The following is a 13,165-nucleotide window of genomic DNA, read 5'->3' on the forward strand; positions in this document are numbered from 1 at the left end:
GAATAAAATTATATGAAGAATAGTAAATTGAAATCGATAAAGTGATTTTACGTCACTTTTTATTATGCAAATGATGGGTTATAGTATTACATATAAATGGTTCATATATTCTACACGGGCAACTGGCGTATTGTTAACAATATCACCTCGGTTACCATAATTAATTATCGGATTGACGTTAAGAGATAAGAATAAGTTTTCCAAAAACTGTAAAAATGGATATGGTATGGTTTTTCGTAATTCTTCTATATTTACTGGGTCGTTTTGAGTCTAATCTGATTCTGATTCTGAAACGGCTCTTATGGGACATCCGTTGAGGTAATTCAATTTATCAAAGGTCAAACTAGGGCATAATTTCGAATCTGCAATTAATGAATGTCGATTACTATTATATATTTTTAATATTGTTCGGGTCATATTTGATATTTACCGTTTGAATATGGTTGTTTATAGAGAGTCCAATGTTTATCTTGATCTTGTTCAGGTTTGCTGTCATCGATCGGTCGCTTAACAAAATGGATTTCCCGCCAGGGCGAGGGTGCGCGGTTCGAAAAAGGATTAAAAGTATACAACATTGTTCGCGTGTCAGCAATTACATTAGTCGGCATTTTTTCATTATTATCAGGCTCGAGACAAACGTAGAACGAGGATAGCATATCCATTTTCCAAAGAACTTTCAGCACTTTTTCACCATCTTTATCGCAATCGATATTATTATGTCGAACTATGAAAAAATTTGATTTGACATTCCAGGTGGATAAGGACGCTAATTCTCGGAGGGTTGTTTTGAGTTTCTTAACAGATTTAACCGATAATACGTAGGTAGGATATCTTGGGTTGTGATACAGTTGTATATTTTTAGCTCGAAAATTTTGATTGATTACGATAATTGGATAGTCCGTTTCAAAAAAAGTCACATTGTTGCTCAAATCAGTCGTCTCAGTGTATGCAATATCGGTCAAATCTTCACTGATGAATACCAGATTCAACCGGTCAGCGAAACATGATTTCAATATAAATTTCTATTTAAAAACAGAAAAAATGAATAAGTTGAAACTTTATAGAATTTACTATCAATCATAAAATTTATTAATTATAAATTACCAGTTGTTTGGAAACTTGAGCTGATATCGATGCATTTGAAAAGTAAATTATATCTGATATATTTACTGCAATTAACCACCATATTATTTTCTCAATCCACTTCATTTTTAAATATTTCACAGGAATAACTGATAGATTAATAGAACAGTGATCCGAATATCACAAAAGTGGTAGCAAAGTTGATAGTTAATTAACTCTTGCAAATTTTTATTGATGATAGAATAATAGTTTGTTTATTGATTTCATAAAAAATGAATGAAACAAAAACAACAATTATTTACTGTCTATAAAATTAAAATTTTAAAACAGTTCAGTAATATTGAACAGTTAACAGCGTGTTTTTTTTTTCTGCAAAGTACGTCTGTTCTCTTATGTATTACAATCGTTACTGAATAGTCTATTTCAAAAGTAATAAAACAGCCACTCAACGTTAACTAGTAACACGTCAGTACTTTTAATTTTTGAAATAATGACAAAATCAATATAACATATAAAGGTTCTGAGTATACTTTTTATTGCAATAAAAACTGTTTGTTTTTCAAATGGATTTGATAGAAATCTAGTATTTGTTTTTGTGTTCATGGCGGAATTTTCATAGAACTTCGCAATAATCAGTAAGCATCGATAATAAGAGAAATAATTATTTATATCGAAATTATATATATTTTTTTTAAATTATTCTTATCTTATAAATATTATATTTTTTATATAATTATTAAAATATTTTTTCATGAAAAGTGTATACATATGTATGCATATATATTTTAATAAATAAAATTTTAAACACGTTTTGAGATCCTAGGAACCTATTTTTACTATTTCCGGATGGATTGCTTTGTGGCAATCGAAAAGCCTCACTAAGACTTAGAACTGATTAGATTTTGGAGTGGATGTAGTTTACAAGTTATACGAAAAATCAAAATTGAAAAACTTTTTTTTGAAGTTTTTGTTGCATAACTCGTCAATTATTCGACCGATTTGTTTCAAAGCTTGATCAAATTTAAGTCTCAACAAGCTTTTTCGATTGCCCCAGAGCACGTGCAAATCGGTCGATCTTTTTCAAAAATATCATTGAACAAAAAATGCCTTTTTCGACGAAATACATGTTTTTTCGGTCCAATCGTTTGTTGATCTCGCAGTGCTCAAGAATTTACCAATAATAATGTTTTCGAGCTCTCCAAGCTCGAAAACAGCGAGAAGTTCTGGGGCTGGCCCATAATTTAACCGTGTTTCAGATTTTTTAAGGGGATTCTCTTTCACCAACTCGGAAATCCTTAGAGAATCCTTTTAACATGAAATTATTATTTAGAATATTAAAGATTTTGTCTATTCCCGTATGAAAAAACAATGTATGGTTAAAATATATATATTGTATATTATAAAAAGTCATAGAGAGATTTTCGTCGATTTAATATACAATTATATACAGTAGTAAATATACATATATATTTATATATGTTACTTATATGTTTTTTATATTAAGCTGTATAAACATTTACATTTACCTTAAAATATATTATATTGATATATTTCCTTTTACATTTAAAAAATGTTAAATTTTTATATGAAATGAAATATACGGTATAGTTAAATTCGAAAATATAGTTAAATTCACCACATATATTTTCTGATATTTATCATATATTTTGACCATATATGTTATTTTCATACGGATTTTTTATAAAAAATGACCTTAAATTACATTTTAATTTTAAATAAAAATTTTATCAGGATAAATTTTGTTTATTGAAAAAATCCCACAAATTTTTATCATCGTTTTAAGTGGTTTTTTACACCAGAAGATGGCACTGTTTGTCAGTTCTCCAATTCAAATATAATACCAACTTTATTGTCGCGTGTCATAATAATTTATAATTTGTTACTAAAAATTCTAACATATTTAAAAAAATTAAAAGATCAAATGGTAAAAAATAATAAACAGAAAAATATTTTATATATATTTATATATTTGTTTTTTTTAATGCTTCACATACGTCCATTTCTTTACTATCTACTTATTTACATCACTTGTTTTATCGCTCTATAACTTTAAGACCTAAAACTTAATTAAATCAACTTATAATATTTATATCATACACATTTATTTCGTCATTGACAAAAGCATTATTATAATAATATTCAGCCGTATACTCCAGTAATAAGGAGTAAAAAATATAATATTAATTATAATAACAGTAATTATTAAAAGGAAGTTTTTTTACAGTTATAGAACTCAACGAAGACGTCATACACTTGTTCTTAAATATCTTAAATAAAAATTATTTAAGGGTTCTACGAGTAAAAAAAAAAAACATGATCTATGTTTAAAAGTTTATGAAAAATATTTTCCATTTTTAAAAACTCCTCTCTCAAAATAATTGATATATCATTCAAATATTAATTAATATACATACATTGATTTTAAATAATTTATGGCATGAAATGAATGAATATTATATTTAAAATTTGATTTTATCACTTGTGAGCCCTTAAGCAATTATTTATTTTTATTATCTCATTAAAAGTATCTAATCTTTCAGTTTTTTTTTCTGCAATCACGATGTGTGTACACAGACTCTGCTGATCTGGAACACGCTCTGGCATATTTACCCGAAGGTACGGAAGAATGGACTTGCGTTCAGTAATTCAAACAATTAAAAAAAAAAAATAATAATAATAATAATAATAATAAATAAATAACTGAACATTGGCTTGACAGTACAATCAGGTGTGAATGCACAACTTTAATTACGAATGTTATTTTAAAAAATAAAAAGCGTACACACGAATAATTTATCTATGAAAAAATAATAACCATTTTGTTCAGGATTTAACGAAAAAAAAATTAAATTAAATTAAATTATAAAAGAAAGAAAACGAAAAAATAATCAACAAATATACCAACAGAAAAAAATAAAAACACAATAATTATTAATAATTATCGTAATATGTACGCAATTATTGGAATAAAATATTGACGAAATCAGTCTTGAGAACGATTGGTCTGGTTGTCAGGAACGAGCTGATCGTGGTTAGACATTTTACCGGTGATATGCGAAGGACTTAATAGCGGTTTAGATAACCACGGATGCCTCAATAAATCCGGTGCGTCTGGTCTTTCTGAAGGATCCCGCCTTAATAAAGCTCTGATTAAACACCGTGCACGTGCACTAAGTACATCTGGTACATTGAATTGTCCTCTTGATATTTTAGCAAATAGCGATGCATGCTCGGCGTCATTAAATGGATAACGGCCAACTAGCATTGTGTAAAGTAATACACCGAGTGACCAAATATCCGCAGCTTTACCAGAGTAAGCTCGTCCTGAACGTAAAACTTCTGGTGCTACATAAGCAGGACATCCACGTCGATCTGTTAATTTGTCATCATCCTCGTCAACTATTACTGCATCCTCGAGACTTTCCAGCCGTAAACGGGTCCTGCAATAAAATAAAATAAATATAAATATAAATATATATAATCTATCATCATTTGATTATTTTATTATTATTATTTTTTTTTTCAATACATCATTTTCTGTACGTATATATTTATTATCCATAGATGAAATAAAATAATAAAGCAAATAAAATGAGAATGATTGTAAGCCCGTGGGTTATCTCCGTGACTCCAAGACAGAGTATTGCAAAGCACAAAAGAGAGATACGCGTAGCGTTTACTCAACACGACAGCTAAACAAGTAAGCAAGTCTCTATACATAGTTTACGTTACCCGCGTGACTGTAAGACATTCAATTTAGCAAGAGTCTTTGACGATTGAGACATCGGCATAAACGTAGCATTGGTAAACCGTTGGTGGATAAGAGTTGTAGACGAAAGACAGTAACAACTAACAACGAGGTCTAATGGCTAATATAGTGTGTTGTTAGTAGAGTGTAAGTAAGTTGGTTAATGTATAATAGAAGTAATCGCAGCGAAAGCCCCAATGCTAGAGGGTTTTTATACCTCAAGGCACCAGATATACCATTTAAATTTATATTAAGTCTTTGCTTATAATGATACTGTCTCACTTAACTTATATTGAGATTTGTACCTAATGTCAGTTAGTTTATTCGTATATAAATCTATGTATGAATGTATAGATAGATATTAGTAATACGGAAGTATATAAGAGTCGAGTATGTATAAAAGTAATGTGAGAGTACGCGTAATACAGCCTCGAGTACATGTATGATTGGGTAATAACAAGAGCTTGGCCCATCGCCGATTACCACACGTTTTTGATTTGGTCCTCACGACTTTTATGCCGTGACTCCATTGGTACACATGCATATAAATATATTGTCTATGTATATGTATTTATGTAAACTTAAATGTCTTGTTATTCACAAAACCAATTGATATTCCAGGTCGTGACACATAACATACGCCTTTACTCACGCATGTAGGTGAAGAAAAAAAAAAAAAAAAAAAAAATGATCGCGTCCAGTTATCCAAAGTGAAATAGAAAAAAGAAAAGGAGGAAAATGAGAGCGAGAGAGCATGAGAGAAAAAGAGATAGAGAGAGAGGTGGGTCGTTGACATCTGCTTTCTTCGCAAACTTTCACTCCCGGTTGTTTTAACGGGTTCAAGAACCTCTAATAAAAATTCAAGCGCAAGTCTTGTTGAGATCAACGGCTCTTGTGAAATACCCGCGTGATGACCAATCGCTGTCGATTGGGAACTCAACGAATGAACGAACGAACGACGAGAATGTCGAGAGGATTAGGAATAGAAAGAGTATATATATATATATATATATAAAGGAGGACATCAACAAGGCCGCATTTGAATTACAAACATTTAATTAATATTTTTCCAATAATTATTTAAATCTTTTTAATAATTTAAAAAAAATGAAGGGAGAAAAAAAATAAAAAAGCAAATAACTCGTTTAAAATTAAAAGAAACTGAAGAAAGTTAATTTTGAGTGGGAGAGTCGAATACCCAACGTTGTTGGACACTGTGCTAAATCCGAGCATCTGAGTTCGATGCCCGATGTATCCGCGTGGCGCTTTGAAAGTACGAGGTATGTGTGTAAAGCCGTAAGCATACTCGAAGATGCTTAGTTGAGTAAGAGTTGAATAAATAAATTGATAAACAAACTTTTTAAAATTATTAGTAACATTAAAATTAATACACATGATAAGAAGTTGGTAAACGACGATAAAATAGATTGTAGTAAAAAAAAAGAGAGAGAGAGAGAGAAAGAGAAGAGGGAAAGGAACCCTCGGGCTACCAGGGCACGGCCAGTAAAACAACCACACGTTTGTTAATTATATATACGAAGGTGGTTTCAAAACCCTCCAGTCGATGAACCAATATGCTTTTCTGACTTGCAACACGTGCCCCTTCCTTCTTCTCTTCTCTTACGTTATTACATTTTATATATTTTCGCTCTTTTTCTCCCACTCATCTCTCACTCAATACCACCATCTCTATTTAACGTATAATTCTTTTTATCTCATACTTGTTCTCTTCCTCTCATTCCTTCTATTCATGTTCTGTTCGTTCATGTGCAAGACCCGGCATCACCAGCAGCATATGCGACGCGCCCGGGCTCCGTGTATTATATACTTGAGCCGCAGGAATGCGAGCGGCGCGATTGGCCAACACAAATGCATGCAAGCCGGTTCCCGGGCTTGGCCTGTGCCAGCGGCTTTGTACATCTACGATGACAACTAACGTGGAAGAACGTTATATATATATATAAATGTATGTATGTGCGTCAGTGTAGGCTTTAAGTTATGCTATGCCTGCCTGCTTCAATCCACCTAGACTTTAGAGTTCAATTACACACCCAACAGCGCCTGCCTTGCTCTTCAACCTTGTCACGGAATTTCCCATGACCAAGACAAACTAATCACTGGCGTAGTGACGAGTATTTTTCTCCCGTTATATATACGTCAAAATTATTATCATTCTCATTTTTTATTTCCTTTCTTATTTTTTTTCCTCATCTACTCTCATTGTTAGCAAAAATATATTATACTGGTATTAAAATTACCTCGCTTCATCCGCAAAGACGAATTTCCTGAGTTTGAGATCCCTGAGCACGACACCATTATCGTGGCACGTAGCAACAGCCTTGGCGGCTTGCCTAAAAAGCCGTCTCGCCTCAGGCTCTCGTAGTCGCCGTCTTGCCCTCACATACGCATGAAGATCACCATGGTGACCCTCCAGCAGTAAATATTTTTTATCACGAGATGCATCGACTATTCCAGCAACACCACTGGCAGCTCCTGTTCCTTCCAGTCTCATGTGAGCCTGTAAAAGTGCCTCGCCACCTTTATCGCTTGCTGTGAGTTGCTAAAAATTGAAATAAAAAAAAAAAATATAAATATATTATTAATGAATTTGCAATTACTGAACATTATTGTGCCAAGGTAAAAAAATTATTGAAACTGTCCTTTTTTGCGTTAAAAAAAATACATAATAAATAAATGTATAAATATACACTTAAATATATACAAGACTATGAATAACCGGTTTGTAATGTAATTAAATAGATAATTAGACTTTGACTTTGAAATTCAATTGTCAATGATGATGATAATAATAATAATAATGATGATGATGACGATTATGATGTTGTCAGGGAACGGATCTGGGGCTTACGAAAGCACCCAGAGAGGACGTAATCGTCAATTGAATTCAACGCCCCTGGTTGCGAGTGTACGATTATGAATAAAATGAATATATACATACATAAAAAAAATATATATATACTAAAAGACGTGTTATAATACACAGTCCTTGTGTTTGTTCGCGCGGGATGCTGATGTAACTTTCATTGTATAACGCGCGTTGATTGTAAAACGTTAATGACGACGTTAAACTGTGTAAAAGAAGTACCATGAACATGAGAATACACTTGCGATATAAATTTAATCACTATTATCATCATCTTGGTCATCATCATCATCATCTTCATAATTAAAAATCATAAATACTGATAAAATATTAAAATGAAATGTATCCTTACCTTGGCAACAAGTTGCTGACCAGTATGGACATCAACACATCGGTAGAGAGCACTGCCCTCAGCCGGTCCAACAAGTAGAAATCTATCACCAAGTATCGTGGGACCATGCTGAGTTGTCGGTACAGATTCACAGCTTGGAAATACAACTGGTGATACTGGTGCTGTTGTCTCCTGATCATTACAATTCGGTTGATTGACGTCTTGATGGCCATTTGGATTAACCAGGAACTTGCCATTGTTGATACGCGTCACTGTTAAATTCAGCGGATGCTGACGATTGGCCAATCTCATATTGCACGAGCACACGGATTTTTATCCTTACCTTTTTTTAGGCACACTGGCACACACAACAACCAACAATAAACAACAGTAATAGAAACAAACGAATCTACTTAGCGTACACTATATTATACTCTGTTGTATTATAAAGTAACAAACAATTATTTCTTGTGTATGTCCCACCGCAATTACTATTTACTCAAACACCACTGAGACAAGCAGTCAGTTGCAATGGCTTACAACAACGATGACCTTCGTTAAATTGGAACACTTTGCTGGTGTTTATTTTTTTTATCCTCAGTTTTTTTATTTTTTTATTCTCTCTTAATTGTTGATTCGTTATTACAACTGTTTTTATCTATTTTTTTATTATCAACCGACCAAGCAGTTGTGTATTAATATTCACTTATTATACGTATGTATTTATGAATGTTAATTATTTGTATTTGTACACTTTACATAAAACTTAACAACCACGTGTTCATTATCGATTGTGTGGTCATATATAATTATTTACCGAAGCATTGCTTTCATTTTCTTTAAATCTTCAGGTAACTGTAGTATTAAGTTATTATCGTTACTATTATTATTACTAATTATATCACTTTTTTTGTTTAATTATTATATAAGATAGGTGGGGTTTGTTTCAGTAGTAATTGTTTAAACCCATGGACGGAGTTTACAAATTTTGACTTGATGAATTTGATGATTCACTAAATTACCCTGATTTATTCTGAAAAATAAAAAAAAATCCATTAGTAAATTTAAATATATGTAAAATGTAAAATTTAATAAAAAAAGATAAATTTAAAAATTATAATAATCTATGAGTAATGATAATTGGGACATATCAATGAAACAAAGAAAGGAATCCCAGCATTACGACATTGAAAAAAAAATTGTGGAATATAATGACTGATCAAAAAGATAAAAAATACACGAGTTATAATGTCAATTATATACGTATCTATATCACATATAATACAGCGTACATATTTAATACTGTACATATTATTGTAAATGTATGAAATATTAAAAAATAATAAAAATGTACATTTGTTTTAAACAGTTGTGATTCAGACAACGTGATTTCAGCACAATAATGACTCGCTTTCGACATCCGTCTATAATACAGTTGTGTAATTACAAACCGGACAACCTGGTGGTGGGAGACCTTTAAGGTCAGGGGTACCTGGAAGGTGCTTCAATATTTCTACCAACCATTTTAAATATCGGTATTATCAAACTCATTCAATAACAATTATTACTGAATATTCTAATCTACATACATACATGTATATATATATAAAGAGTATTTGCAATATTAAAATTTTTTAAGTTTCGCGCTCATTTTCGCGCATGATCAATACGATTGCGGAAAATGGCTTTATATTTAATTGAAATATAAATATTTTTAAACGATAATATAAATTTAAATAATAAATACGTAGATGAAGAAATCAAGAATCGAATTGTTTTATTAGTCAATAAATGATTTTTAAAAAATGACTATGTATGTATATAGTTTACGTGGCTTGTATATTGCATTTCATCAACAACCTTGAATGCAGCAAAACACAATGATATTGATCGGAGTATGATCAAAGAAAACTATATACGTTAACATCCATGATACATGTCATATGGTCCACATTCATACTCATACATATTAAATTACAACACATGTATTAATGTATTTATTTAACAGGCGACTAAAAAGTGTCGAAATTTAATGAGTAAAATCACGTAGATAGAAAATTAAAAAAATTGGCGGTAAACTATTTTTAAAATATTGATCAAGAGACAGATGAAGTCAAAGTTGGATAGAAATTATGATAGAATTTGGAGTAAAATTTATAAGACTTTAGAGTAAATATATATATGCATATATGCATGATGAATTATGCTCAGTTGTTGAGACCGGATAGCTGGCCAGATATCCTTCGTTAAGGTCAAAATGGCCGAAGTCCAGCGAATATATACAAATTTATTCAGAGAATACTGATACTACACAAAAAAAAAGTATTCTCGACTAAAAATAAATATTCTTAATTCAAAAAAATTTGTTTGAATACTGTAATTTTCTTGGATAAAGTAGAAATCTCTGACTAAGACAAATTATGATCCTGAAGTTAACAGACGGTTTTTTTTTAAACAATGACAAAATAAAACTAAAAATATGCACATGTAGAAAATTTAAAAAACTACAAGTGCAATTTTTCAAAATATTATTTTTTTACAATTTATCGTTTTGAAAAAAAATTAAAAAATTATTAGATGTCGGCTAACTTCAGTCAGACAAATTCACTTGACTCAAGAAAATCTTGACATGATTCCCGAAAACGTGTCTTCAAAAATATACTCTTGACTCAAGATAATTTTTTTTGTGTAGACGTCGTTTTATTATCAAATTTAATAAAACAGATTTTGCATCAATCGTTTTAATGCATTCATTTTTTATGATTCTAAAGTTAGAAGACAATTAACAATTTTTGGATGTTTATTTAGAAAATCAATTTAAAAAAATATGCATATGTAGAAAATTTAAAAAACCATAGGTGCAATTTTTTATAATTTATCATTTATAAAAAAATCCAAAACTTATTAGATGTCGGCTAACTTGAGTATGATATTTTTTAAATTAAATTCCCATGACACAGTTGAATATTTAAAAAATATAAAACCAATGGTAATTGATAATAAAAAAAAGGAGTTAGAAACCATAATGAAATTGTAAATCAGATCAGAGAAAGCACACAGAGAACACCCAGTTGTAGTGAAGAAGAACAAGTAGTTAATGTTGTTATAATTGTGAAAGCGCTTTCGAATGAAATCCGACAAACATTATTATAAATACGAATATATTTTGTAAACACAGTCACTTATAAATAAATTTAATAAGATAATTTATAAAATAAAAATAAATATGTTGGTAGATATATAACAACATCAACCACCGCACTTTGCACTTCAATCTTTGACACTATTTTTTATCTATACATATAATTATAAATAAATCCATAGAAAATTACCTCAGTTTATTTTTTGTCGTCGTTGTACAGCTTAATTTACCATAAACATATATATGTAAATATATGCATATAATTATTGTTACAACAATGTAACAATAATACTTTTGATAAAAATGTTTTTCGTAATTGTCAATGTCAGACCGGATTAATCCGGCGATGATGAAAAAACTAGTCGTAATTTCTTCAGCGGATATTGATTACTAATAATTTTTTATATTATTAAATGTATATATATGTATATTTAAACCGTAGTAAAATGCGGTTGAATATCAACGATTAAATATAATATTAATAATATAATATATTTAACTATATTATATTATACGAATTATTCGTAAATCGGGGAACAGTTAAAGTCCAAAAGAGGACTTAAGCCGATCTCCGCTTAGAAACAACGACGACACAGACAATACGAAATTAATAATGACGTGTAAGCAGCACCAACCGTACGCGCCATTGTGTAACTACTAACTGACGACTGGGCACTCACTGAGACGCAAGTTGCTTCCACTGAGTTTAAACTCAACTGAGTAAAGACTCAAAGCCTCTCAGCCAACCATTTTACCCACACATACAACTACAACACAACTACAAGTGTCTTTATACTCACACTCATACTCATTCATTCCACATCACCATTACCATCACCAACATCAATACAACAAAATATATATATATATATATATATATACACGTCATACATATTGAGTATAAAGAAATATACATACAGAGAATTTCTTCACATTAACATCAATGTTGGGGTTGTTAGTTTGTATCACTACTAGATTAACTGGTGGTTGAAATATATATGCCTGTATACATATATGCGGACATGTGTGATGTACATATTCTAACGCGCATGCGTGTAGAGCAAAAATGACAAGTACGGATGGCGATGTGTAAGTTAATTTATGAATGTGTGAAATATATGTATGTAATTTTTATGTATTGGTTCTAGGGTACGGTATAGGCTACTGATACATATTGCGAGGATATACAATTATCTGGCATACGTGGGTTAACGCGAGTGACACCACGTAGACGATTTACTGATGATACGATGCTCTTCATGGACACGTTATGATATATATACTATATTATGCTGATTTACGTGGTGCTTTCAGATCAAATGGAAGTAATGTTTTGTTAAATTTATAGTGACCCTGATTACGTTTATTTATTAAATTATTTAACTTTGAGATCTAATAGTTTAATTAAATGTTTAAATTTTAAAACTGTCTGAAAGACTTTTATTTTATTTTAGGTCAATTGAATTTTTTTTTAGGGTAATGAGTAATGTAATGATTATTGAAAAAGGTTTTTGTAGAAAGATTAAGAATTTTGATGAGGTCTTAATTTAAATCAATAGATAAAAAGTTTGTGATTTGATTTTATAATTTGGTTTTTATAAATTCTTTTCTCACTAGGATGTCATTAATTAACACATATTATTTAAGAATGTACTGTACTAATTAATATTCGATCTTATAAACGAATAGAAGGTAATTCAGGTCAAATATTGTCATACTTTCAACAGTTCTATTTGCAGTTAAGAATCAATTTGATAATTAATTAGTAATTAATAATTACTAATCGTTTTTGAAGATTAAGTCAAAAATTTATTTTTAAATTCCAAAAGATTGATTTAGTAATTAGTCATCAAGTTGAAAAAAAATTACGTGTTATTGAAACCTAAAAAATGTTATCATACCTCAATTGCCTTCAAATAATCGAAGTTAATATTTTAAATATTCATTATATATAAG

General features: G+C 30.3%; 2 protein-coding genes across 2 annotated transcripts; both read right to left on the reverse strand.

Annotated features, from left to right (window-relative positions):
• Positions 1-57: 57 nt before the first annotated feature.
• On the reverse strand, positions 58-2,582 carry LOC130669609 (uncharacterized). Its single transcript, XM_057472595.1, has 3 exons — positions 1,105-2,582; positions 431-1,022; positions 58-362 (listed from the first exon to the last, which is right to left on the reverse strand). The coding sequence occupies exons 1-3, from the start codon at positions 1,207-1,209 to the stop codon at positions 271-273; spliced, it is 789 nt and encodes a 262-aa protein (XP_057328578.1). The 5' UTR covers positions 1,210-2,582; the 3' UTR covers positions 58-270.
• A 469-nt stretch (positions 2,583-3,051) lies between these two features.
• Positions 3,052-8,379, reverse strand: LOC130669415 (tribbles homolog 2-like). The gene is made up of 3 exons (XM_057472317.1): positions 8,089-8,379; positions 7,111-7,412; positions 3,052-4,544 (listed from the first exon to the last, which is right to left on the reverse strand). The coding sequence occupies exons 1-3, from the start codon at positions 8,377-8,379 to the stop codon at positions 4,088-4,090; spliced, it is 1,050 nt and encodes a 349-aa protein (XP_057328300.1). The 3' UTR covers positions 3,052-4,087.
• Between the last annotated feature and the right edge of the window lie 4,786 nt (positions 8,380-13,165).

Source organism: Microplitis mediator, chromosome 6, assembly GCF_029852145.1.
Source record: "Microplitis mediator isolate UGA2020A chromosome 6, iyMicMedi2.1, whole genome shotgun sequence".
NCBI classification, from domain to species: domain Eukaryota; kingdom Metazoa; phylum Arthropoda; class Insecta; order Hymenoptera; family Braconidae; genus Microplitis; species Microplitis mediator.